Source organism: Haliotis asinina, chromosome 10 (genome assembly GCF_037392515.1).
Source record: "Haliotis asinina isolate JCU_RB_2024 chromosome 10, JCU_Hal_asi_v2, whole genome shotgun sequence".
Classification (NCBI taxonomy): domain Eukaryota; kingdom Metazoa; phylum Mollusca; class Gastropoda; order Lepetellida; family Haliotidae; genus Haliotis; species Haliotis asinina.
Window position 1 is genome coordinate 54832316 of NC_090289.1, and position 26666 is coordinate 54858981.

At 50.4% G+C, this 26666-nt stretch overlaps 3 protein-coding genes across 3 annotated transcripts in view; all 3 read right to left on the bottom strand.

Moving 5' to 3' along the window:
• Positions 1-615: 615 nt before the first annotated feature.
• On the bottom strand, positions 616-11941 carry LOC137298783 (mucin-22-like). Its single transcript, XM_067831059.1, has 13 exons — positions 11756-11941; positions 11006-11422; positions 10256-10672; positions 9506-9922; positions 8756-9172; positions 7256-7672; positions 6506-6922; positions 5618-6172; positions 5006-5422; positions 3412-4672; positions 2662-3249; positions 1256-2499; positions 616-999 (listed from the first exon to the last, which is right to left on the bottom strand). Exons 1-13 carry the CDS (start codon positions 11939-11941, stop codon positions 616-618), a joined length of 7137 nt encoding a protein of 2378 aa, XP_067687160.1.
• A 119-nt stretch (positions 11942-12060) lies between these two features.
• On the bottom strand, positions 12061-19048 carry LOC137298784 (mucin-22-like). Its single transcript, XM_067831060.1, has 8 exons — positions 18506-19048; positions 17006-17422; positions 15506-15922; positions 14756-15172; positions 14006-14422; positions 13256-13672; positions 12506-12922; positions 12061-12249 (listed from the first exon to the last, which is right to left on the bottom strand). Exons 1-8 carry the CDS (start codon positions 19046-19048, stop codon positions 12061-12063), a joined length of 3234 nt encoding a protein of 1077 aa, XP_067687161.1.
• A 688-nt stretch (positions 19049-19736) lies between these two features.
• The window catches only part of LOC137298785 (pneumococcal serine-rich repeat protein-like), a 41267-nt gene continuing 34337 nt past the window's right edge, over positions 19737-26666 (bottom strand). Inside the window, exons 10-14 of the mRNA XM_067831061.1 lie at positions 23006-26422; positions 21506-22672; positions 20756-21172; positions 20145-20518; positions 19737-19896 (exon numbers count right to left, since the gene is read on the bottom strand). Coding sequence (XP_067687162.1) covers positions 19737-19896; positions 20145-20518; positions 20756-21172; positions 21506-22672; positions 23006-26422 — 5535 coding nt within the window. The remainder of the gene's footprint in view (positions 19897-20144; positions 20519-20755; positions 21173-21505; positions 22673-23005; positions 26423-26666) is intronic.

The following is a 26666-nucleotide window of genomic DNA, read 5'->3' on the forward strand; positions in this document are numbered from 1 at the left end:
TGGGAGTAGAGGCTGTCTGTGGTGATGATTCCTGTGTTGAGCCTTGTGTGCTATATGGGGTTTGCTTGGTGACCGTGGACTGGGAGGTGCCTGCTTGACTAGCTGTACTTGAACGTGAAGAGGTCGTGGCTTCAGTGGTGCTCTCCGAGCCTGATGCTGTGGAGGAGGATTGCTGAGAAAGGGTAGATTCTGTGTTTGTGACATGGAATGTTGTTTCCGACTGGCTTGACTCAGTGCTACCCTCTGATGCTGTGGAAGTTTGTCCCAGCGTTGTACCAGAGTACACCTCTGTTGTCATTGTGGGAGTAGGTGTTGTAGCTTCTCTTGATGGTGTGGACCTCGCACTTGTGGGCGTTGTGAAAAGAGTGGAAAGCGTAGATGTCTGGCTTGGTGTCTCTGTTGTATACGAACTGGTTATGGTAGATGTGTTTTCTGTCATTGCTGAGGATGTTCCAGTCAGCATTTCCGATGTCAAGCTTTCCTCAGTCGTTGAAACAGTGGATACTGAAGACGTGTCAGTCCTCGTCGTTTCTTGAGTGGTTGGCTCCTGAGAGGAAGTTGTAGATGCAGTGGCAAGGGAAGCAGATTCCGTGGAGGCCGATTCAGTGGAAACAGTCAAGCTTTGACTGGTTTCTGTGCCCAACGTTTCTTTCGTAGATTCCGTAGTGGACAACGTTGAGGTGGCTTCCATCGTAGTGGACATAGATTCTTGGTAGGGGCCAGGAGTGACTGTGGGTGACGTTTCCACTGTGGGAGTAGAGGCTGTCTGTGGTGACGATTCCTCTGTTGAGCCTTGTGTGCTATATGGGGTTTGCTTGGTGACCGTGGACTGGGAGGTGCCTGCTTGACTAGCTGTACTTGAACGTGAAGAGGTCGTGGCTTCAGTGGTGCTCTCCGAGCCTGATGCTGTGGAGGAGGATTGCTGAGAAAGGGTAGATTCTGTGTTTGTGACATGGAATGTTGTTTCCGACTGGCTTGACTCAGTGCTACCCTCTGATGCTGTGGAAGTTTGTCCCAGCGTTGTACCAGAGTACACCTCTGTTGTCATTGTGGGAGTAGGTGTTGTAGCTTCTCTTGATGGTGTGGACCTCGCACTTGTGGGCGTTGTGAAAAGAGTGGAAAGCGTAGATGTCTGGCTTGGTGTCTCTGTTGTATACGAACTGGTTATGGTAGATGTGTTTTCTGTCATTGCTGAGGATGTTCCAGTCAGCATTTCCGATGTCAAGCTTTCCTCAGTCGTTGAAACAGTGGATACTGAAGACGTGTCAGTCCTCGTCGTTTCTTGAGTGGTTGGCTCCTGAGAGGAAGTTGTAGATGCAGTGGCAAGGGAAGCAGATTCCGTGGAGGCCGATTCAGTGGAAACAGTCAAGCTTTGACTGGTTTCTGTGCCCAACGTTTCTTTCGTAGATTCCGTAGTGGACAACGTGGAGGTGGCTTCCATCGTAGTGGACATAGATTCTTGGTAGGGGCCAGGAGTGACTGTGGGTGACGTTTCCACTGTGGGAGTAGAGGCTGTCTGTGGTGATGATTCCTCTGTTGAGCCTTGTGTGCTATATGGGGCTTGCTTGGTGACCGTGGACTGGGAGGTGCCTGCTTGACTGGCTGTACTTGAACGTGAAGAGGTCGTGGCTTCAGTGGTGCTCTCCGAGCCTGATGCTGTGGAGGAGGATTGCTGAGAAAGGGTAGATTCTGTGTTTGTGACATGGAATGTTGTTTCCGACTGGCTTGGCTCAGTGCTACCCTCTGATGCTGTGGAAGTTTGTCCCAGCGTTGTACCAGAGTACACCTCTGTTGTCATTGTGGGAGTAGGTGTTGTAGCTTCTCTTGATGGTGTGGACCTCGCACTTGTGGGCGTTGTGAAAAGAGTGGAAAGCGTAGATGTCTGGCTTGGTGTCTCTGTTGTATACGAACTGGTTATGGTAGATGTGTTTTCTGTCATTGCTGAGGATGTTCCAGTCAGCATTTCCGATGTCAAGCTTTCCTCAGTCGTTGAAACAGTGGATACTGAAGACGTGTCAGTCCTCGTCGTTTCTTGAGTGGTTGGCTCCTGAGAGGAAGTTGTAGATGCAGTGGCAAGGGAAGCAGATTCCGTGGAGGCCGATTCAGTGGAAACAGTCAAGCTTTGACTGGTTTCTGTGCTCAATGTTTCTTTCGTAGATTCCGTAGTGGACAACGTTGAGGTGGCTTCCATTGTAGTGGACATAGATTCTTGGTAGGGGCCAGGAGTGACTGTGGGTGACGTTTCCACTGTGGGAGTAGAGGCTGTCTGTGGTGGTGATTCCTGTGTTGAGCCTTGTGTGCTATATGGGGCTTGCTTGGTGACCGTGGACTGGGAGGTGCCTGCTTGACTGGCTGTACTTGAACGTGAAGAGGTCGTGGCTTCAGTGGTGCTCTCCGAGCCTGATGCTGTGGAGGAGGATTGCTGAGAAAGGGTAGATTCTGTGTTTGTGACATGGAATGTTGTTTCCGACTGGCTTGACTCAGTGCTACCCTCTGATGCTGTGGAAGTTTGTCCCAGCGTTGTACCAGAGTACACCTCTGTTGTCATTGTGGGAGTAGGTGTTGTAGCTTCTCTTGATGGTGTGGACCTCGCACTTGTGGGCGTTGTGAAAAGAGTGGAAAGCGTAGATGTCTGGCTTGGTGTCTCTGTTGTATACGAACTGGTTATGGTAGATGTGTTTTCTGTCATTGCTGAGGATGTTCCAGTCAGCATTTCCGATGTCAAGCTTTCCTCAGTCGTTGAAACAGTGGATACTGAAGACGTGTCAGTCCTCGTCGTTTCTTGAGTGGTTGGCTCCTGAGAGGAAGTTGTAGATGCAGTGGCAAGGGAAGCAGATTCCGTGGAGGCCGATTCAGTGGAAACAGTCAAGCTTTGACTGGTTTCTGTGCCCAACGTTTCTTTCGTAGATTCCGTAGTGGACAACGTCGAGGTGGCTTCCATCGTAGTGGACATAGATTCTTGGTAGGGGCCAGGAGTGACTGTGGGTGACGTTTCCACTGTGGGAGTAGAGGCTGTCTGTGGTGACGATTCCTCTGTTGAGCCTTGTGTGCTATATGGGGCTTGCTTGGTGACCGTGGACTGGGAGGTGCCTGCTTGACTGGCTGTACTTGAACGTGAAGAGGTCGTGGCTTCAGTGGTGCTCTCCGAGCCTGATGCTGTGGAGGAGGATTGCTGAGAAAGGGTAGATTCTGTGTTTGTGACATGGAATGTTGTTTCCGACTGGCTTGACTCAGTGCTACCCTCTGATGCTGTGGAAGTTTGTCCCAGCGTTGTACCAGAGTACACCTCTGTTGTCATTGTGGGAGTAGGTGTTGTAGCTTCTCTTGATGGTGTGGACCTCGCACTTGTGGGCGTTGTGAAAAGAGTGGAAAGCGTAGATGTCTGGCTTGGTGTCTCTGTTGTATACGAACTGGTTATGGTAGATGTGTTTTCTGTCATTGCTGAGGATGTTCCAGTCAGCATTTCCGATGTCAAGCTTTCCTCAGTTGTTGAAACAGTGGATACTGAAGACGTGTCAGTCCTCGTCGTTTCTTGAGTGGTTGGCTCCTGAGAGGAAGTTGTAGATGCAGTGGCAAGGGAAGCAGATTCCGTGGAGGCCGATTCAGTGGAAACAGTCAAGCTTTGACTGGTTTCTGTGCCCAACGTTTCTTTCGTAGATTCCGTAGTGGACAACGTTGAGGTGGCTTCCATCGTAGTGGACATAGATTCTTGGTAGGGGCCAGGAGTGACTGTGGGTGACGTTTCCATTGTGGGAGTAGAGGCTGTCTGTGGTGACGATTCCTCTGTTGAGCCTTGTGTGCTATATGGGGCTTGCTTGGTGACCGTGGACTGGGAGGTGCCTGCTTGACTGGCTGTACTTGAACGTGAAGAGGTCGTGGCTTCAGTGGTGCTCTCCGAGCCTGATGCTGTGGAGGAGGATTGCTGAGAAAGGGTAGATTCTGTGTTTGTGACATGGAATGTTGTTTCCGACTTGCTTGACTCAGTGCTACCCTCTGATGCTGTGGAAGTTTGTCCCAGCGTTGTACCAGAGTACACCTCTGTTGTCATTGTGGGAGTAGGTGTTGTAGCTTCTCTTGATGGTGTGGACCTCGCACTTGTGGGCGTTGTGAAAAGAGTGGAAAGCGTAGATGTCTGGCTTGGTGTCTCTGTTGTATACGAACTGGTTATGGTAGATGTGTTTTCTGTCATTGCTGAGGATGTTCCAGTCAGCATTTCCGATGTCAAGCTTTCCTCAGTCGTTGAAACAGTGGATACTGAAGACGTGTCAGTCCTCGTCGTTTCTTGAGTGGTTGGCTCCTGAGAGGAAGTTGTAGATGCAGTGGCAAGGGAAGCAGATTCCGTGGAGGCCGATTCAGTGGAAACAGTCAAGCTTTGACTGGTTTCTGTGCCCAACGTTTCTTTCGTAGATTCCGTAGTGAACAACGTTGAGGTGGCTTCCATCGTAGTGGACATAGATTCTTGGTAGGGGCCAGGAGTGACTGTGGGTGACGTTTCCACTGTGGGAGTAGAGGCTGTCTGTGGTGATGATTCCTCTGTTGAGCCTTGTGTGCTATATGGGGCTTGCTTGGTGACCGTGGACTGGGAGGTGCCTGCTTGACTGGCTGTACTTGAACGTGAAGAGGTCGTGGCTTCAGTGGTGCTCTCCGAGCCTGATGCTGTGGAGGAGGATTGCTGAGAAAGGGTAGATTCTGTGTTTGTGACATGGAATGTTGTTTCCGACTGGCTTGACTCAGTGCTACCCTCTGATGCTGTGGAAGTTTGTCCCAGCGTTGTACCAGAGTACACCTCTGTTGTCATTGTGGGAGTAGGTGTTGTAGCTTCTCTTGATGGTGTGGACCTCGCACTTGTGGGCGTTGTGAAAAGAGTGGAAAGCGTAGATGTCTGGCTTGGTGTCTCTGTTGTATACGAACTGGTTATGGTAGATGTGTTTTCTGTCATTGCTGAGGATGTTCCAGTCAGCATTTCCGATGTCAAGATTTCCTCAGTCGTTGAAACAGTGGATACTGAAGACGTGTCAGTCCTCGTCGTTTCTTGAGTGGTTGGCTCCTGAGAGGAAGTTGTAGATGCAGTGGCAAGGGAAGCAGATTCCGTGGAGGCCGATTCAGTGGAAACAGTCAAGCTTTGACTGGTTTCTGTGCCCAACGTTTCTTTCGTAGATTCCGTAGTGGACAACGTTGAGTTGGCTTCCATCGTAGTGGACATAGATTCTTGGTAGGGGCCAGGAGTGACTGTGGGTGACGTTTCCACTGTGGGAGTAGAGGCTGTCTGTGGTGATGATTCCTCTGTTGAGCCTTGTGTGCTATATGGGGCTTGCTTGGTGACCGTGGACTGGGAGGTGCCTGCTTGACTGGCTGTACTTGAACGTGAAGAGGTCGTGGCTTCAGTGGTGCTCTCCGAGCCTGATGCTGTGGAGGAAGATTGCTGAGAAAGGGTAGATTCTGTGTTTGTGACATGGAATGTTGTTTCCGACTGGCTTGACTCAGTGCTACCCTCTGATGCTGTGGAAGTTTGTCCCAGCGTTGTACCAGAGTACACCTCTGTTGTCATTGTGGGAGTAGGTGTTGTAGCTTCTCTTGATGGTGTGGACCTCGCACTTGTGGGCGTTGTGAAAAGAGTGGAAAGCGTAGATGTCTGGCTTGGTGTCTCTGTTGTATACGAACTGGTTATGGTAGATGTGTTTTCTGTCATTGCTGAGGATGTTCCAGTCAGCATTTCCGATGTCAAGCTTTCCTCAGTCGTTGAAACAGTGGATACTGAAGACGTGTCAGTCCTCGTCGTTTCTTGAGTGGTTGGCTCCTGAGAGGAAGTTGTAGATGCAGTGGCAAGGGAAGCAGATTCCGTGGAGGCCGATTCAGTGGAAACAGTCAAGCTTTGACTGGTTTCTGTGCCCAACGTTTCTTTCGTAGATTCCGTAGTGGACAACGTGGAGGTGGCTTCCATCGTAGCGGACATAGATTCTTGGTAGGGGCCAGGAGTGACTGTGGGTGACGTTTCCACTGTGGGAGTAGAGGCTGTCTGTGGTGATGATTCCTCTGTTGAGCCTTGTGTGCTATATGGGGCTTGCTTGGTGACCGTGGACTGGGAGGTGCCTGCTTGACTGGCTGTACTTGAACGTGAAGAGGTCGTGGCTTCAGTGGTGCTCTCCGAGCCTGATGCTGTGGAGGAGGATTGCTGAGAAAGGGTAGATTCTGTGTTTGTGACATGGAATGTTGTTTCCGACTGGCTTGACTCAGTGCTACCCTCTGATGCTGTGGAAGTTTGTCCCAGCGTTGTACCAGAGTACACCTCTGTTGTCATTGTGGGAGTAGGTGTTGTAGCTTCTCTTGATGGTGTGGACCTCGCACTTGTGGGCGTTGTGAAAAGAGTGGAAAGCGTAGATGTCTGGCTTGGTGTCTCTGTTGTATACGAACTGGTTATGGTAGATGTGTTTTCTGTCATTGCTGAGGATGTTCCAGTCAGCATTTCCGATGTCAAGATTTCCTCAGTCGTTGAAACAGTGGATACTGAAGACGTGTCAGTCCTCGTCGTTTCTTGAGTGGTTGGCTCCTGAGAGGAAGTTGTAGATGCAGTGGCAAGGGAAGCAGATTCCGTGGAGGCCGATTCAGTGGAAACAGTCAAGCTTTGACTGGTTTCTGTGCCCAACGTTTCTTTCGTAGATTCCGTAGTGGACAACGTTGAGTTGGCTTCCATCGTAGTGGACATAGATTCTTGGTAGGGGCCAGGAGTGACTGTGGGTGACGTTTCCACTGTGGGAGTAGAGGCTGTCTGTGGTGATGATTCCTCTGTTGAGCCTTGTGTGCTATATGGGGCTTGCTTGGTGACCGTGGACTGGGAGGTGCCTGCTTGACTGGCTGTACTTGAACGTGAAGAGGTCGTGGCTTCAGTGGTGCTCTCCGAGCCTGATGCTGTGGAGGAAGATTGCTGAGAAAGGGTAGATTCTGTGTTTGTGACATGGAATGTTGTTTCCGACTGGCTTGACTCAGTGCTACCCTCTGATGCTGTGGAAGTTTGTCCCAGCGTTGTACCAGAGTACACCTCTGTTGTCATTGTGGGAGTAGGTGTTGTAGCTTCTCTTGATGGTGTGGACCTCGCACTTGTGGGCGTTGTGAAAAGAGTGGAAAGCGTAGATGTCTGGCTTGGTGTCTCTGTTGTATACGAACTGGTTATGGTAGATGTGTTTTCTGTCATTGCTGAGGATGTTCCAGTCAGCATTTCCGATGTCAAGCTTTCCTCAGTCGTTGAAACAGTGGATACTGAAGACGTGTCAGTCCTCGTCGTTTCTTGAGTGGTTGGCTCCTGAGAGGAAGTTGTAGATGCAGTGGCAAGGGAAGCAGATTCCGTGGAGGCCGATTCAGTGGAAACAGTCAAGCTTTGACTGGTTTCTGTGCCCAACGTTTCTTTCGTAGATTCCGTAGTGGACAACGTGGAGGTGGCTTCCATCGTAGCGGACATAGATTCTTGGTAGGGGCCAGGAGTGACTGTGGGTGACGTTTCCACTGTGGGAGTAGAGGCTGTCTGTGGTGATGATTCCTCTGTTGAGCCTTGTGTGCTATATGGGGCTTGCTTGGTGACCGTGGACTGGGAGGTGCCTGCTTGACTGGCTGTACTTGAACGTGAAGAGGTCGTGGCTTCAGTGGTGCTCTCCGAGCCTGATGCTGTGGAGGAGGATTGCTGAGAAAGGGTAGATTCTGTGTTTGTGACATGGAATGTTGTTTCCGACTGGCTTGACTCAGTGCTACCCTCTGATGCTGTGGAAGTTTGTCCCAGCGTTGTACCAGAGTACACCTCTGTTGTCATTGTGGGAGTAGGTGTTGTAGCTTCTCTTGATGGTGTGGACCTCGCACTTGTGGGCGTTGTGAAAAGAGTGGAAAGCGTAGATGTCTGGCTTGGTGTCTCTGTTGTATACGAACTGGTTATGGTAGATGTGTTTTCTGTCATTGCTGAGGATGTTCCAGTCAGCATTTCCGATGTCAAGCTTTCCTCAGTCGTTGAAACAGTGGATACTGAAGACGTGTCAGTCCTCGTCGTTTCTTGAGTGGTTGGCTCCTGAGAGGAAGTTGTAGATGCAGTGGCAAGGGAAGCAGATTCCGTGGAGGCCGATTCAGTGGAAACAGTCAAGCTTTGACTGGTTTCTGTGCCCAACGTTTCTTTCGTAGATTCCGTAGTGGACAACGTTGAGGTGGCTTCCATCGTAGTGGACATAGATTCTTGGTAGGGGCCAGGAGTGACTGTGGGTGACGTTTCCACTGTGGGAGTAGAGGCTGTCTGTGGTGATGATTCCTCTGTTGAGCCTTGTGTGCTATATGGGGCTTGCTTGGTGACCGTGGACTGGGAGGTGCCTGCTTGACTGGCTGTACTTGAACGTGAAGAGGTCGTGGCTTCAGTGGTGCTCTCCGAGCCTGATGCTGTGGAGGAGGATTGCTGAGAAAGGGTAGATTCTGTGTTTGTGACATGGAATGTTGTTTCCGACTGGCTTGACTCAGTGCTACCCTCTGATGCTGTGGAAGTTTGTCCCAGCGTTGTACCAGAGTACACCTCTGTTGTCATTGTGGGAGTAGGTGTTGTAGCTTCTCTTGATGGTGTGGACCTCGCACTTGTGGGCGTTGTGAAAAGAGTGGAAAGCGTAGATGTCTGGCTTGGTGTCTCTGTTGTATACGAACTGGTTATGGTAGATGTGTTTTCTGTCATTGCTGAGGATGTTCCAGTCAGCATTTCCGATGTCAAGATTTCCTCAGTCGTTGAAACAGTGGATACTGAAGACGTGTCAGTCCTCGTCGTTTCTTGAGTGGTTGGCTCCTGAGAGGAAGTTGTAGATGCAGTGGCAAGGGAAGCAGATTCCGTGGAGGCCGATTCAGTGGAAACAGTCAAGCTTTGACTGGTTTCTGTGCCCAACGTTTCTTTCGTAGATTCCGTAGTGGACAACGTGGAGGTGGCTTCCATCGTAGTGGACATAGATTCTTGGTAGGGGCCAGGAGTGACTGTGGGTGACGTTTCCACTGTGGGAGTAGAGGCTGTCTGTGGTGATGATTCCTCTGTTGAGCCTTGTGTGCTATATGGGGCTTGCTTGGTGACCGTGGACTGGGAGGTGCCTGCTTGACTGGCTGTACTTGAACGTGAAGAGGTCGTGGCTTCAGTGGTGCTCTCCGAGCCTGATGCTGTGGAGGAAGATTGCTGAGAAAGGGTAGATTCTGTGTTTGTGACATGGAATGTTGTTTCCGACTGGCTTGACTCAGTGCTACCCTCTGATGCTGTGGAAGTTTGTCCCAGCGTTGTACCAGAGTACACCTCTGTTGTCATTGTGGGAGTAGGTGTTGTAGCTTCTCTTGATGGTGTGGACCTCGCACTTGTGGGCGTTGTGAAAAGAGTGGAAAGCGTAGATGTCTGGCTTGGTGTCTCTGTTGTATACGAACTGGTTATGGTAGATGTGTTTTCTGTCATTGCTGAGGATGTTCCAGTCAGCATTTCCGATGTCAAGCTTTCCTCAGTCGTTGAAACAGTGGATACTGAAGACGTGTCAGTCCTCGTCGTTTCTTGAGTGGTTGGCTCCTGAGAGGAAGTTGTAGATGCAGTGGCAAGGGAAGCAGATTCCGTGGAGGCCGATTCAGTGGAAACAGTCAAGCTTTGACTAGTTTCTGTGCCCAACGTTTCTTTCGTAGATTCCGTAGTGGACAACGTTGAGTTGGCTTCCATCGTAGTGGACATAGATTTTTGGTAGGGGCCAGGAGTGACTGTGGGTGACGTTTCCACTGTGGGAGTAGAGGCTGTCTGTGGTGACGATTCCTCTGTTGAGCCTTGTGTGCTATATGGGGCTAGCTTGGTGACCGTGGACTGGGAGGTGCCTGCTTGACTGGCTGTACTTGAACGTGAAGAGATCGTGGCTTCAGTGGTGCTCTCCGAGCCTGATGCTGTGGAGGAGGATTGCTGAGAAAGGGTAGATTCTGTGTTTGTGACATGGAATGTTGTTTCCGACTGGCTTGACTCAGTGCTACCCTCTGATGCTGTGGAAGTTTGTCCCAGCGTTGTACCAGAGTACACCTCTGTTGTCATTGTGGGAGTAGGTGTTGTAGCTTCTCTTGATGGTGTGGACCTCGCACTTGTGGGCGTTGTGAAAAGAGTGGAAAGCGTAGATGTCTGGCTTGGTGTCTCTGTTGTATACGAACTGGTTATGGTAGATGTGTTTTCTGTCATTGCTGAGGATGTTCCAGTCAGCATTTCCGATGTCAAGCTTTCCTCAGTCGTTGAAACAGTGGATACTGAAGACGTGTCAGTCCTCGTCGTTTCTTGAGTGGTTGGCTCCTGAGAGGAAGTTGTAGATGCAGTGGCAAGGGAAGCAGATTCCGTGGAGGCCGATTCAGTGGAAACAGTCAAGCTTTGACTAGTTTCTGTGCCCAACGTTTCTTTCGTAGATTCCGTAGTGGACAACGTTGAGTTGGCTTCCATCGTAGTGGACATAGATTTTTGGTAGGGGCCAGGAGTGACTGTGGGTGACGTTTCCACTGTGGGAGTAGAGGCTGTCTGTGGTGACGATTCCTCTGTTGAGCCTTGTGTGCTATATGGGGCTAGCTTGGTGACCGTGGACTTGGAGGTGCCTGCTTGACTGGCTGTACTTGAACGTGAAGAGATCGTGGCTTCAGTGGTGCTCTCCGAGCCTGATGCTGTGGAGGAGGATTGCTGAGAAAGGGTAGATTCTGTGTTTGTGACATGGAATGTTGTTTCCGACTGGCTTGACTCAGTGCTACCCTCTGATGCTGTGGAAGTTTGTCCCAGCGTTGTACCAGAGTACACCTCTGTTGTCATTGTGGGAGTAGGTGTTGTAGCTTCTCTTGATGGTGTGGACCTCGCACTTGTGGGCGTTGTGAAAAGAGTGGAAAGCGTAGATGTCTGGCTTGGTGTCTCTGTTGTATACGAACTGGTTATGGTAGATGTGTTTTCTGTCATTGCTGAGGATGTTCCAGTCAGCATTTCCGATGTCAAGCTTTCCTCAGTCGTTGAAACAGTGGATACTGAAGACGTGTCAGTCCTCGTCGTTTCTTGAGTGGTTGCCTCCTGAGAGGAAGTTGTAGATGCAGTGGCAAGGGAAGCAGATTCCGTGGAGGCCGATTCAGTGGAAACAGTCAAGCTTTGACTAGTTTCTGTGCCCAACGTTTCTTTCGTAGATTCCGTAGTGGACAACGTTGAGTTGGCTTCCATCGTAGTGGACATAGATTCTTGGTAGGGGCTAGGAGTGACTGTGGGTGACGTTTCCACAGTGGGAGTAGAGGCTGTCTGTGGTGACGATTCCTCTGTTGAGCCTTGTGTGCTATATGGGGCTAGCTTGGTGACCGTGGACTGGGAGGTGCCTGCTTGACTGGCTGTACTTGAACGTGAAGAGATCGTGGCTTCAGTGGTGCTCTCCGAGCCTGATGCTGTGGAGGAGGATTGCTGAGAAAGGGTAGATTCTGTGTTTGTGACATGGAATGTTGTTTCCGACTGGCTTGACTCAGTGCTACCCTCTGATGCTGTGGAAGTTTGTCCCAGCGTTGTACCAGAGTACACCTCTGTTGTCATTGTGGGAGTAGGTGTTGTAGCTTCTCTTGATGGTGTGGACCTCGCACTTGTGGGCGTTGTGAAAAGAGTGGAAAGCGTAGATGTCTGGCTTGGTGTCTCTGTTGTATACGAACTGGTTATGGTAGATGTGTTTTCTGTCATTGCTGAGGATGTTCCAGTCAGCATTTCCGATGTCAAGCTTTCCTCAGTCGTTGAAACAGTGGATACTGAAGACGTGTCAGTCCTCGTCGTTTCTTGAGTGGTTGGCTCCTGAGAGGAAGTTGTAGATGCAGTGGCAAGGGAAGCAGATTCCGTGGAGGCCGATTCAGTGGAAACAGTCAAGCTTTGACTAGTTTCTGTGCCCAACGTTTCTTTCGTAGATTCCGTAGTGGACAACGTTGAGTTGGCTTCCATCGTAGTGGACATAGATTTTTGGTAGGGGCCAGGAGTGACTGTGGGTGACGTTTCCACTGTGGGAGTAGAGGCTGTCTGTGGTGACGATTCCTCTGTTGAGCCTTGTGTGCTATATGGGGCTAGCTTGGTGACCGTGGACTGGGAGGTGCCTGCTTGACTGGCTGTACTTGAACGTGAAGAGATCGTGGCTTCAGTGGTGCTCTCCGAGCCTGATGCTGTGGAGGAGGATTGCTGAGAAAGGGTAGATTCTGTGTTTGTGACATGGAATGTTGTTTCCGACTGGCTTGACTCAGTGCTACCCTCTGATGCTGTGGAAGTTTGTCCCAGCGTTGTACCAGAGTACACCTCTGTTGTCATTGTGGGAGTAGGTGTTGTAGCTTCTCTTGATGGTGTGGACCTCGCACTTGTGGGCGTTGTGAAAAGAGTGGAAAGCGTAGATGTCTGGCTTGGTGTCTCTGTTGTATACGAACTGGTTATGGTAGATGTGTTTTCTGTCATTGCTGAGGATGTTCCAGTCAGCATTTCCGATGTCAAGCTTTCCTCAGTCGTTGAAACAGTGGATACTGAAGACGTGTCAGTCCTCGTCGTTTCTTGAGTGGTTGGCTCCTGAGAGGAAGTTGTAGATGCAGTGGCAAGGGAAGCAGATTCCGTGGAGGCCGATTCAGTGGAAACAGTCAAGCTTTGACTAGTTTCTGTGCCCAACGTTTCTTTCGTAGATTCCATAGTGGACAACGTTGAGGTGGCTTCCATCGTAGTGGACATAGATTCTTGGTAGGGGCCAGGAGTGACTGTGGGTGACGTTTCCACTGTGGGAGTAGAGGCTGTCTGTGGTGACGAATCCTCTGTTGAGCCTTGTGTGCTATATGGGGCTAGCTTGGTGACCGTGGACTGGGAGGTGCCTGCTTGACTGGCTGTACTTGAAAGTGAAGAGATCGTGGCTTCAGTGGTGCTCTCCGAGCCTGATGCTGTGGAGGAGGATTGCTGAGAAAGGGTAGATTCTGTGTTTGTGACATGGAATGTTGTTTCCGACTGGCTTGACTCAGTGCTACCCTCTGATGCTGTGGAAGTTTGTCCCAGCGTTGTACCAGAGTACACCTCTGTTGTCATTGTGGGAGTAGGTGTTGTAGCTTCTCTTGATGGTGTGGACCTCGCACTTGTGGGCGTTGTGAAAAGAGTGGAAAGCGTAGATGTCTGGCTTGGTGTCTCTGTTGTATACGAACTGGTTATGGTAGATGTGTTTTCTGTCATTGCTGAGGATGTTCCAGTCAGCATTTCCGATGTCAAGCTTTCCTCAGTCGTTGAAACAGTGGATACTGAAGACGTGTCAGTCCTCGTCGTTTCTTGAGTGGTTGCCTCCTGAGAGGAAGTTGTAGATGCAGTGGCAAGGGAAGCAGATTCCGTGGAGGCCGATTCAGTGGAAACAGTCAAGCTTTGACTAGTTTCTGTGCCCAACGTTTCTTTCGTAGATTCCATAGTGGACAACGTTGAGGTGGCTTCCATCGTAGTGGACATAGATTCTTGGTAGGGGCCAGGAGTGACTGTGGGTGACGTTTCCACTGTGGGAGTAGAGGCTGTCTGTGGTGACGAATCCTCTGTTGAGCCTTGTGTGCTATATGGGGCTAGCTTGGTGACCGTGGACTGGGAGGTGCCTGCTTGACTGGCTGTACTTGAAAGTGAAGAGATCGTGGCTTTAGTGGTGCTCTCCGAGCCTGATGCTGTGGAGGAGGATTGCTGAGAAAGGGTAGATTCTGTGTTTGTGACATGGAATGTTGTTTCCGACTGGCTTGACTCAGTGCTACCCTCTGATGCTGTGGAAGTTTGTCCCAGCGTTGTACCAGAGTACACCTCTGTTGTCATTGTGGGAGTAGGTGTTGTAGCTTCTCTTGATGGTGTGGACCTCGCACTTGTGGGCGTTGTGAAAAGAGTGGAAAGCGTAGATGTCTGGCTTGGTGTCTCTGTTGTATACGAACTGGTTATGGTAGATGTGTTTTCTGTCATTGCTGAGGATGTTCCAGTCAGCATTTCCGATGTCAAGCTTTCCTCAGTCGTTGAAACAGTGGATACTGAAGACGTGTCAGTCCTCGTCGTTTCTTGAGTGGTTGCCTCCTGAGAGGAAGTTGTAGATGCAGTGGCAAGGGAAGCAGATTCCGTGGAGGCCGATTCAGTGGAAACAGTCAAGCTTTGACTAGTTTCTGTGCCCAACGTTTCTTTCGTAGATTCCGTAGTGGACAACGTTGAGTTGGCTTCCATCGTAGTGGACATAGATTCTTGGTAGGGGCCAGGAGTGACTGTGGGTGACGTTTCCACTGTGGGAGTAGAGGCTGTCTGTGGTGACGATTCCTCTGTTGAGCCTTGTGTGCTATATGGGGCTAGCTTGGTGACCGTGGACTGGGAGGTGCCTGCTTGACTGGCTGTACTTGAACGTGAAGAGATCGTGGCTTCAGTGGTGCTCTCCGAGCCTGATGCTGTGGAGGAGGATTGCTGAGAAAGGGTAGATTCTGTGTTTGTGACATGGAATGTTGTTTCCGACTGGCTTGACTCAGTGCTACCCTCTGATGCTGTGGAAGTTTGTCCCAGCGTTGTACCAGAGTACACCTCTGTTGTCATTGTGGGAGTAGGTGTTGTAGCTTCTCTTGATGGTGTGGACCTCGCACTTGTGGGCGTTGTGAAAAGAGTGGAAAGCGTAGATGTCTGGCTTGGTGTCTCTGTTGTATACGAACTGGTTATGGTAGATGTGTTTTCTGTCATTGCTGAGGATGTTCCAGTCAGCATTTCCGATGTCAAGCTTTCCTCAGTCGTTGAAACAGTGGATACTGAAGACGTGTCAGTCCTCGTCGTTTCTTGAGTGGTTGGCTCCTGAGAGGAAGTTGTAGATGCAGTGGCAAGGGAAGCAGATTCCGTGGAGGCCGATTCAGTGGAAACAGTCAAGCTTTGACTAGTTTCTGTGCCCAACGTTTCTTTCGTAGATTCCGTAGTGGACAACGTTGAGTTGGCTTCCATCGTAGTGGACATAGATTCTTGGTAGGGGCCAGGAGTGACTGTGGGTGACGTTTCCACTGTGGGAGTAGAGGCTGTCTGTGGTGACGATTCCTCTGTTGAGCCTTGTGTGCTATATGGGGCTAGCTTGGTGACCGTGGACTGGGAGGTGCCTGCTTGACTGGCTGTACTTGAACGTGAAGAGATCGTGGCTTCAGTGGTGCTCTCCGAGCCTGATGCTGTGGAGGAGGATTGCTGAGAAAGGGTAGATTCTGTGTTTGTGACATGGAATGTTGTTTCCGACTGGCTTGACTCAGTGCTACCCTCTGATGCTGTGGAAGTTTGTCCCAGCGTTGTACCAGAGTACACCTCTGTTGTCATTGTGGGAGTAGGTGTTGTAGCTTCTCTTGATGGTGTGGACCTCGCACTTGTGGGCGTTGTGAAAAGAGTGGAAAGCGTAGATGTCTGGCTTGGTGTCTCTGTTGTATACGAACTGGTTATGGTAGATGTGTTTTCTGTCATTGCTGAGGATGTTCCAGTCAGCATTTCCGATGTCAAGCTTTCCTCAGTCGTTGAAACAGTGGATACTGAAGACGTGTCAGTCCTCGTCGTTTCTTGAGTGGTTGGCTCCTGAGAGGAAGTTGTAGATGCAGTGGCAAGGGAAGCAGATTCCGTGGAGGCCGATTCAGTGGAAACAGTCAAGCTTTGACTAGTTTCTGTGCCCAACGTTTCTTTCGTAGATTCCGTAGTGGACAACGTTGAGTTGGCTTCCATCGTAGTGGACATAGATTCTTGGTAGGGGCCAGGAGTGACTGTGGGTGACGTTTCCACTGTGGGAGTAGAGGCTGTCTGTGGTGACGATTCCTCTGTTGAGCCTTGTGTGCTATATGGGGCTAGCTTGGTGACCGTGGACTGGGAGGTGCCTGCTTGACTGGCTGTACTTGAACGTGAAGAGATCGTGGCTTCAGTGGTGCTCTCCGAGCCTGATGCTGTGGAGGAGGATTGCTGAGAAAGGGTAGATTCTGTGTTTGTGACATGGAATGTTGTTTCCGACTGGCTTGACTCAGTGCTACCCTCTGATGCTGTGGAAGTTTGTCCCAGCGTTGTACCAGAGTACACCTCTGTTGTCATTGTGGGAGTAGGTGTTGTAGCTTCTCTTGATGGTGTGGACCTCGCACTTGTGGGCGTTGTGAAAAGAGTGGAAAGCGTAGATGTCTGGCTTGGTGTCTCTGTTGTATACGAACTGGTTATGGTAGATGTGTTTTCTGTCATTGCTGAGGATGTTCCAGTCAGCATTTCCGATGTCAAGCTTTCCTCAGTCGTTGAAACAGTGGATACTGAAGACGTGTCAGTCCTCGTCGTTTCTTGAGTGGTTGGCTCCTGAGAGGAAGTTGTAGATGCAGTGGCAAGGGAAGCAGATTCCGTGAAGGCCGATTCAGTGGAAACAGTCAAGCTTTGACTCGTTTCTGTGCCCAACGTTTCTTTCGTAGATTCCGTAGTGGACAACGTTGAGGTGGCTTCCATCGTAGTGGACATAGATTCTTGGTAGGGGCCAGGAGTGACTGTGGGTGACGTTTCCACTGTGGGAGTAGAGGCTGTCTGTGGTGACGATTCCTCTGTTGAGCCTTGTGTGCTATATTGGGCTAGCTTGGTGACCGTGGACTGGGAGGTGCCTGCTTGACTGGCTGTACTTGAACGTGAAGAGATCGTGGCTTCAGTGGTGCTCTCCGAGCCTGATGCTGTGGAGGAGGATTGCTGAGAAAGGGTAGATTCTGTGTTTGTGACATGGAATGTTGTTTCCGACTGGCTTGACTCAGTGCTACCCTCTGATGCTGTGGAAGTTTGTCCCAGCGTTGTACCAGAGTACACCTCTGTTGTCATTGTGGGAGTAGGTGTTGTAGCTTCTCTTGATGGTGTGGACCTCGCACTTGTGGGCGTTGTGAAAAGAGTGGAAAGCGTAGATGTCTGGCTTGGTGTCTCTGTTGTATACGAACTGGTTATGGTAGATGTGTTTTCTGTCATTGCTGAGGATGTTCCAGTCAGCATTTCCGATGTCAAGCTTTCCTCAGTCGTTGAAACAGTGGATACTGAAGACGTGTCAGTCCTCGTCGTTTCTTGAGTGGTTGGCTCCTGAGAGGAAGTTGTAGATGCAGTGGCAAGGGAAGCAGATTCCGTGGAGGCCGATTCAGTGGAAACAGTCAAGCTTTGACTAGTTTCTGTGCCCAACGTTTCTTTCGTAGATTCCGTAGTGGACAACGTTGAGTTGGCTTCCATCGTAGTGGACATAGATTCTTGGTAGGGGCCAGGAGTGACTGTGGGTGACGTTTCCACTGTGGGAGTAGAGGCTGTCTGTGGTGACGATTCCTCTGTTGAGCCTTGTGTGCTATATGGGGCTAGCTTGGTGACCGTGGACTGGGAGGTGCCTGCTTGACTGGCTGTACTTGAACGTGAAGAGATCGTGGCTTCAGTGGTGCTCTCCGAGCCTGATGCTGTGGAGGAGGATTGCTGAGAAAGGGTAGATTCTGTGTTTGTGACATGGAATGTTGTTTCCGACTGGCTTGACTCAGTGCTACCCTCTGATGCTGTGGAAGTTTGTCCCAGCGTTGTACCAGAGTACACCTCTGTTGTCATTGTGGGAGTAGGTGTTGTAGCTTCTCTTGATGGTGTGGACCTCGCACTTGTGGGCGTTGTGAAAAGAGTGGAAAGCGTAGATGTCTGGCTTGGTGTCTCTGTTGTATACGAACTGGTTATGGTAGATGTGTTTTCTGTCATTGCTGAGGATGTTCCAGTCAGCATTTCCGATGTCAAGCTTTCCTCAGTCGTTGAAACAGTGGATACTGAAGACGTGTCAGTCCTCGTCGTTTCTTGAGTGGTTGGCTCCTGAGAGGAAGTTGTAGATGCAGTGGCAAGGGAAGCAGATTCCGTGGAGGCCGATTCAGTGGAAACAGTCAAGCTTTGACTCGTTTCTGTGCCCAACGTTTCTTTCGTAGATTCCGTAGTGGACAACGTTGAGGTGGCTTCCATCGTAGTGGACATAGATTCTTGGTAGGGGCCAGGAGTGACTGTGGGTGACGTTTCCACTGTGGGAGTAGAGGCTGTCTGTGGTGACGATTCCTCTGTTGAGCCTTGTGTGCTATATGGGGCTAGCTTGGTGACCGTGGACTGGGAGGTGCCTGCTTGACTGGCTGTACTTGAAAGTGAAGAGATCGTGGCTTCAGTGGTGCTCTCCGAGCCTGATGCTGTGGAGGAGGATTGCTGAGAAAGGGTAGATTCTGTGTTTGTGACATGGAATGTTGTTTCCGACTGGCTTGACTCAGTGCTACCCTCTGATGCTGTGGAAGTTTGTCCCAGCGTTGTACCAGAGTACACCTCTGTTGTCATTGTGGGAGTAGGTGTTGTAGCTTCTCTTGATGGTGTGGACCTCGCACTTGTGGGCGTTGTGAAAAGAGTGGAAAGCGTAGATGTCTGGCTTGGTGTCTCTGTTGTATACGAACTGGTTATGGTAGATGTGTTTTCTGTCATTGCTGAGGATGTTCCAGTCAGCATTTCCGATGTCAAGCTTTCCTCAGTCGTTGAAACAGTGGATACTGAAGACATGTCAGTCCTCGTCGTTTCTTGAGTGGTTGGCTCCTGAGAGGAAGTTGTAGATGCAGTGGCAAGGGAAGCAGATTCCGTGGAGGCCGATTCAGTGGAAACAGTCAAGCTTTGACTGGTTTCTGTGCCCAACGTTTCTTTCGTAGATTCCGTAGTGGACAACGTTGAGGTGGCTTCCATCGTAGTGGACATAGATTCTTGGTAGGGGCCAGGAGTGACTGTGGGTGACGTTTCCACTGTGGGAGTAGAGGCTGTCTGTGGTGACGATTCCTCTGTTGAGCCTTGTGTGCTATATGGGGCTAGCTTGGTGACCGTGGACTGGGAGGTGCCTGCTTGACTGGCTGTACTTGAACGTGAAGAGATCGTGGCTTCAGTGGTGCTCTCCGAGCCTGATGCTGTGGAGGAGGATTGCTGAGAAAGGGTAGATTCTGTGTTTGTGACATGGAATGTTGTTTCCGACTGGCTTGACTCAGTGCTACCCTCTGATGCTGTGGAAGTTTGTCCCAGCGTTGTAACAGAGTACACCTCTGTTGTCATTGTGGGAGTAGGTGTTGTAGCTTCTCTTGATGGTGTGGACCTCGCACTTGTGGGCGTTGTGAAAAGAGTGGAAAGCGTAGATGTCTGGCTTGGTGTCTCTGTTGTATACGAACTGGTTATGGTAGATGTGTTTTCTGTCATTGCTGAGGATGTTCCAGTCAGCATTTCCGATGTCAAGCTTTCCTCAGTCGTTGAAACAGTGGATACTGAAGACATGTCAGTCCTCGTCGTTTCTTGAGTGGTTGGCTCCTGAGAGGAAGTTGTAGATGCAGTGGCAAGGGAAGCAGATTCCGTGGAGGCCGATTCAGTGGAAACAGTCAAGCTTTGACTGGTTTCTGTGCCCAACGTTTCTTTCGTAGATTCCGTAGTGGACAACGTTGAGGTGGCTTCCATCGTAGTGGACATAGATTCTTGGTAGGGGCCAGGAGTGACTGTGGGTGACGTTTCCACTGTGGGAGTAGAGGCTGTCTGTGGTGACGATTCCTCTGTTGAGCCTTGTGTGCTATATGGGGCTTGCTTGGTGACCGTGGACTGGGAGGTGCCTGCTTGACTGGCTGTACTTGAACGTGAAGAGGTCGTGGCTTCAGTGGTGCTCTCCGAGCCTGATGCTGTGGAGGAGGATTGCTGAGAAAGGGTAGATTCTGTGTTTGTGACATGGAATGTTGTTTCCGACTGGCTTGACTCAGTGCTACCCTCTGATGCTGTGGAAGTTTGTCCCAGCGTTGTACCAGAGTACACCTCTGTTGTCATTGTGGGAGTAGGTGTTGTAGCTTCTCTTGATGGTGTGGACCTCGCACTTGTGGGCATTGTGAAAAGAGTGGAAAGCGTAGATGTCTGGCTTGGTGTCTCTGTTGTATACGAACTGGTTATGGTAGATGTGTTTTCTGTCATTGCTGAGGATGTTCCAGTCAGCATTTCCGATGTCAAGCTTTCCTCAGTCGTTGAAACAGTGGATACTGAAGACGTGTCAGTCCTCGTCGTTTCTTGAGTGGTTGGCTCCTGAGAGGAAGTTGTAGATGCAGTGGCAAGGGAAGCAGATTCCGTGGAGGCCGATTCAGTGGAAACAGTCAAGCTTTGACTGGTTTCTGTGCCCAACGTTTCTTTCGTAGATTCCGTAGTGGACAACGTGGAGGTGGCTTCCATCGTAGTGGACATAGGTTCTTGGTAGGGGCCAGGAGTGACTGTGGGTGACGTTTCCACTGTGGGAGTAGAGGCTGTCTGTGGTGACGATTCCTCTGTTGAGCCTTGTGTGCTATATGGGGCTTGCTTGGTGACCGTGGACTGGGAGGTGCCTGCTTGACTGGCTGTACTTGAACGTGAAGAGGTCGTGGCTTCAGTGGTGCTCTCCGAGCCTGATGCTGTGGAGGAGGATTGCTGAGAAAGGGTAGATTCTGTGTTTGTGACATGGAATGTTGTTTCCGACTGGCTTGACTCAGTGCTACCCTCTGATGCTGTGGAAGTTTGTCCCAGCGTTGTACCAGAGTACACCTCTGTTGTCATTGTGGGAGTAGGTGTTGTAGCTTCTCTTGATGGTGTGGACCTCGCACTTGTGGGCGTTGTGAAAAGAGTGGAAAGCGTAGATGTCTGGCTTGGTGTCTCTGTTGTATACGAACTGGTTATGGTAGATGTGTTTTCTGTCATTGCTGAGGATGTCCCAGTCAGCATTTCCGATGTCAAGCTTTCCTCAGTCGTTGAAACAGTGGATACTGAAGACGTGTCAGTCCTCGTCGTTTCTTGAGTGGTTGGCTCCTGAGAGGAAGTTGTAGATGCAGTGGCAAGGGAAGCAGATTGCATGGAGGCCGATTCAGTGGAAACAGTCAAGCTTTGACTGGTTTCTGTGCCCAACGTTTCTTTCGTAGATTCCGTAGTGGACAACGTTGAGGTGGCTTCCATCGTAGTGGACATAGATTCTTGGTAGGGGCCAGGAGTGACTGTGGGTGACGTTTCCACTGTGGGAGTAGAGGCTGTCTGTGGTGACGATTCCTCTGTTGAGCCTTGTGTGCTATATGGGGCTTGCTTGGTGACCGTGGACTGGGAGGTGCCTGCTTGACTGGCTGTACTTGAACGTGAAGAGGTCGTGGCTTCAGTGGTGCTCTCCGAGCCTGATGCTGTGGAGGAGGATTGCTGAGAAAGGGTAGATTCTGTGTTTGTGACATGGAATGATGTTTCCGACTGGCTTGACTCAGTGCTACCCTCTGATGCTGTGGAAGTTTGTCCCAGCGTTGTACCAGAGTACACCTCTGTTGTCATTGTGGGAGTAGGTGTTGTAGCTTCTCTTGATGGTGTGGACCTCGCACTTGTGGGCGTTGTGAAAAGAGTGGAAAGCGTAGATGTCTGGCTTGGTGTCTCTGTTGTATACGAACTGGTTATGGTAGATGTGTTTTCTGTCATTGCTGAGGATGTTCCAGTCAGCATTTCCGATGTCAAGCTTTCCTCAGTCGTTGAAACAGTGGATACTGAAGACGTTTCAGTCCTCGTCGTTTCTTGAGTGGTTGGCTCCTGAGAGGAAGTTGTAGATGCAGTGGCAAGGGAAGCAGATTCCGTGGAGGCCGATTCAGTGGAAACAGTCAAGCTTTGACTGGTTTCTGTGCCCAACGTTTCTTTCGTAGATTCCGTAGTGGACAACTTTGAGGTGGCTTCCATCGTAGTGGACATAGATTCTTGGTAGGGGCCAGGAGTGACTGTGGGTGACGTTTCCATTGTGGGAGTAGAGGCTGTCTGTGGTGACGATTCCTCTGTTGAGCCTTGTGTGCTATATTTGGCTTGCTTGGTGACCGTGGACTGGGAGGTGCCTGCTTGACTGGCTGTACTTGAACGTGAAGAGGTCGTGGCTTCAGTGGTGCTCTCCGAGCCTGATGCTGTGGAGGAGGATTGCTGAGAAAGGGTAGATTCTGTGTTTGTGACATGGAATGTTGTTTCCGACTGGCTTGACTCAGTGCTACCCTCTGATGCTGTGGAAGTTTGTCCCAGCGTTGTACCAGAGTACACCTCTGTTGCCATTGTGGGAGTAGGTGTTGTAGCTTCTCTTGATGGTGTGGACCTCGCACTTGTGGGCGTTGTGAAAGGAGTGGAAACCGTAGATGTCTGGCTTGGTGTCTCTGTTGTATACGAACTGGTTATGGTAGATGTGTTTTCTGTCATTGCTGAGGATGTTCCAGTCAGCATTTCCGATGTCAAGCTTTCCTCAGTCGTTGAAACAGTGGATACTGAAGACGTTTCAGTCCTCGTCGTTTCTTGAGTGGTTGCCTCCTGAGAGGAAGTTGTAGATGCAGTGGCAAGGGAAGCAGATTCCATGGAGGCGTATTCAGTGGAAACAGTCAAGCTTTGACTGGTTTCTGTGCCCAACGTTTCTTTCGTAGATTCCGTAGTGGACAACGTTGAGGTGGCTTCCATCGTAGTGGACATAGATTCTTGGTAGGGGCCAGGAGTGACTGTGGGTGACGTTTCCACTGTGGGAGTAGAGGCTGTCTGTGGTGACGATTCCTCTGTTGAGCCTTGTGTGCTATATGGGGCTTGCTTGGTGACCGTGGACTGGGAGGTGCCTGCTTGACTGGCTGTACTTGAACGTGAAGAGGTCGTGGCTTCAGTGGTGCTCTCCGAGCCTGATGCTGTGGAGGAGGATTGCTGAGAAAGGGTAGATTCTGTGTTTGTGACATGGAATGATGTTTCCGACTGGCTTGACTCAGTGCTACCCTCTGATGCTGTGGAAGTTTGTCCCAGCGTTGTACCAGAGTACACCTCTGTTGTCATTGTGGGAGTAGGTGTTGTAGCTTCTCTTGATGGTGTGGACCTCGCACTTGTGGGCGTTGTGAAAAGAGTGGAAAGCGTAGATGTCTGGCTTGGTGTCTCTGTTGTATACGAACTGGTTATGGTAGATGTGTTTTCTGTCATTGCTGAGGATGTTCCAGTCAGCATTTCCGATGTCAAGCTTTCCTCAGTCGTTGAAACAGTGGATACTGAAGACGTTTCAGTCCTCGTCGTTTCTTGAGTGGTTGGCTCCTGAGAGGAAGTTGTAGATGCAGTGGCAAGGGAAGCAGATTCCGTGGAGGCCGATTCAGTGGAAACAGTCAAGGTTTGACTGCTTCCTGTGCCCAACGTTTCTTTCGTAGATTCCGTAGTGGACAACGTTGAGGTGGCTTCCATCGTAGTGGACATAGATTCTTGGTAGGGGCCAGGAGTGACTGTGGGTGACGTTTCCATTGTGGGAGTAGAGGCTGTCTGTGGTGACGATTCCTCTGTTGAGCCTTGTGTGCTATATTTGGCTTGCTTGGTGACCGTGGACTGGGGGGTGCCTGCTTGACTGGCTGTACTTGAACGTGAAGAGGTCGTGGCTTCAGTGGTGCTCTCCGAGCCTGATGCTGTGGAGGAGGATTGCTGAGAAAGGGTAGATTCTGTGTTTGTGACATGGAATGTTGTTTCCGACTGGCTTGACTCAGTGCTACCCTCTGATGCTGTGGAAGTTTGTCCCAGCGTTGTACCAGAGTACACCTCTGTTGCCATTGTGGGAGTAGGTGTTGTAGCTTCTCTTGATGGTGTGGACCTCGCACTTGTTGGCGTTGTGAAAAGGGTGGAAAGCGTAGATGTCTGGCTTGGTGTCTCTGTTGTATACGAACTGGTTATGGTAGATGTGTTTTCTGTCATTGCTGAGGATGTTCCAGTCAGCATTTCCGATGTCAAGCTTTCCTCAGTCGTTGAAACAGTGGATACTGAAGACGTTTCAGTCCTCGTCGTTTCTTGAGTGGTTGGCTCCTGAGAGGAAGTTGTAGATGCAGTGGCAAGGGAAGCAGATTCCGTGGAGGCCGAGTCAGTGGAAACAGTCAAGCTTTGACTGGTTTCTGTGCCCAACGTTTCTTTCGTAGATTCCGTAGTGGACAACGTTGAGGTGGCTTCCATCGTAGTGGACATAGATTCTTGGTAGGGGCCAGGAGTGACTGTGGGTGACGTTTCCATTGTGGGAGTAGAGGCTGTCTGTGGTGACGATTCCTCTGTTGAGCCTTGTGTGCTATATTTGGCTTGCTTGGTGACCGTGGACTGAGAGGTGCCTGCTTGACTGGCTGTACTTGAACGTGAAGAGGTCGTGGCTTCAGTGGTGCTCTCCGAGCCTGATGCTGTGGAGGAGGATTGCTGAGAAAGGGTAGATTCTGTGTTTGTGACATGGAATGTTGTTTCCGACTGGCTTGACTCAGTGCTACCCTCTGATGCTGTGGAAGTTTGTCCCAGCGTTGTACCAGAGTACACCTCTGTTGTCATTGTGGGAGTAGGTGTTGTAGCTTCTCTTGATGGTGTGGACCTCGCACTTGTGGGCGTTGTGAAAGGAGTGGAAACCGTAGATGTCTGGCTTGGTGTCTCTGTTGTATACGAACTGGTTATGGTAGATGTGTTTTCTGTCATTGCTGAGGATGTTCCAGTCAGCATTTCCGATGTCAAGCTTTCCTCAGTCGTTGAAACAGTGGATACTGAAGACGTTTCAGTCCTCGTCGTTTCTTGAGTGGTTGGCTCCTGAGAGGAAGTTGTAGATGCAGTGGCAAGGGAAGCAGATTCCGTGGAGGCCGATTCAGTGGAAACAGTCAAGCTTTGACTGGTTTCTGTGCCCAACGTTTCTTTCGTAGATTCCGTAGTGGACAACGTTGAGGTGGCTTCCATCGTAGTGGACATAGATTCTTGGTAGGGGCCAGGAGTGACTGTGGGTGACGTTTCCATTGTGGGAGTAGAGGCTGTCTGTGGTGACGATTCCTCTGTTGAGCCTTGTGTGCTATATTTGGCTTGCTTGGTGACCGTGGACTGGGAGGTGCCTGCTTGACTGGCTGTACTTGAACGTGAAGAGGTCGTGGCTTCAGTGGTGCTCTCCGAGCCTGATGCTGTGGAGGAGGATTGCTGAGAAAGGGTAGATTCTGTGTTTGTGACATGGAATGTTGTTTCCGACTGGCTTGACTCAGTGCTACCCTCTGATGCTGTGGAAGTTTGTCCCAGCGTTGTACCAGAGTACACCTCTGTTGTCATTGTGGGAGTAGGTGTTGTAGCTTCTCTTGATGGTGTGGACCACGCACTTGTGGGCGTTGTGAAAGGAGTGGAAAGCGTTGATGTCTGGCTTGGTGTCTCTGTTGTATACGAACTGGTTATGGTAGATGTGTTTTCTGTCATTGCTGAGGATGTTCCAGTCAGCATTTCCGATGTCAAGCTTTCCTCAGTCGTTGAAACAGTGGATACTGAAGACGTGTCAGTCCTCGTCGTTTCTTGAGTGGTTGGCTCCTGAGAGGAAGTTGTAGATGCAGTGGCAAGGGAAGCAGATTCCGTGGAGGCCGATTCAGTGGAAACAGTCAAGCTTTGACTGGTTTCTGTGCCCAACGTTTCTTTCGTAGATTCCGTAGTGGACAACGTTGAGGTGGCTTCCATCGTAGTGGACATAGATTCTTGGTAGGGGCCAGGAGTGACTGTGGGTGACGTTTCCATTGTGGGAGTAGAGGCTGTCTGTGGTGACGATTCCTCTGTTGAGCCTTGTGTGCTATATTTGGCTTGCTTGGTGACCGTGGACTGGGAGGTGCCTCCTTGACTGGCTGTACTTGAACGTGAAGAGGTCGTGGCTTCAGTGGTGCTCTCCGAGCCTGATGCTGTGGAGTAGGGTTGCTGAGAAAGGGTAGATTCTGTGTTTGTGACATGGAATGTTGTTTCCGACTGGCTTGACTCAGTGCTACCCTCTGATGCTGTGGAAGTTTGTCCCAGCGTTGTACCAGAGTACACCTCTGTTGTCATTGTGGGAGTAGGTGTTGTAGCTTCTCTTGATGGTGTGGACCACGCACTTGTGGGCGTTGTGAAAGGAGTGGAAAGCGTTGATGTCTGGCTTGGTGTCTCTGTTGTATACGAACTGGTTATGGTAGATGTGTTTTCTGTCATTGCTGAGGATGTTCCAGTCAGCATTTCCGATGTCAAGCTTTCCTCAGTCGTTGAAACAGTGGATACTGAAGACGTGTCAGTCCTCGTCGTTTCTTGAGTGGTTGGCTCCTGAGAGGAAGTTGTAGATGCAGTGGCAAGGGAAGCAGATTCCGTGGAGGCCGATTCAGTGGAAACAGTCAAGCTTTGACTGGTTTCTGTGCCCAACGTTTCTTTCGTAGATTCCGTAGTGGACAACGTTGAGGTGGCTTCCATCGTAGTGGACATAGATTCTTGGTAGGGGCCAGGAGTGACTGTGGGTGACGTTTCCATTGTGGGAGTAGAGGCTGTCTGTGGTGACGATTCCTCTGTTGAGCCTTGTGTGCTATATTTGGCTTGCTTGGTGACCGTGGACTGGGAGGTGCCTCCTTCACTGGCTGTACTTGAACGTGAAGAGGTCGTGGCTTCAGTGGTGCTCTCCGAGCCTGATGCTGTGGAGGAGGATTGCTGAGAAAGGGTAGATTCTGTGTTTGTGACATGGAATGTTGTTTCCGACTGGCTTGACTCAGTGCTACCCTCTGATGCTGTGGAAGTTTGTCCCAGCGTTGTACCAGAGTACACCTCTGTTGTCATTGTGGGAGTAGGTGTTGTAGCTTCTCTTGATGGTGTGGACCTCGCACTTGTGGGCGTTGTGAAAAGAGTGGAAAGCGTAGATGTCTGGCTTGGTGTCTCTGTTGTATACGAACTGGTT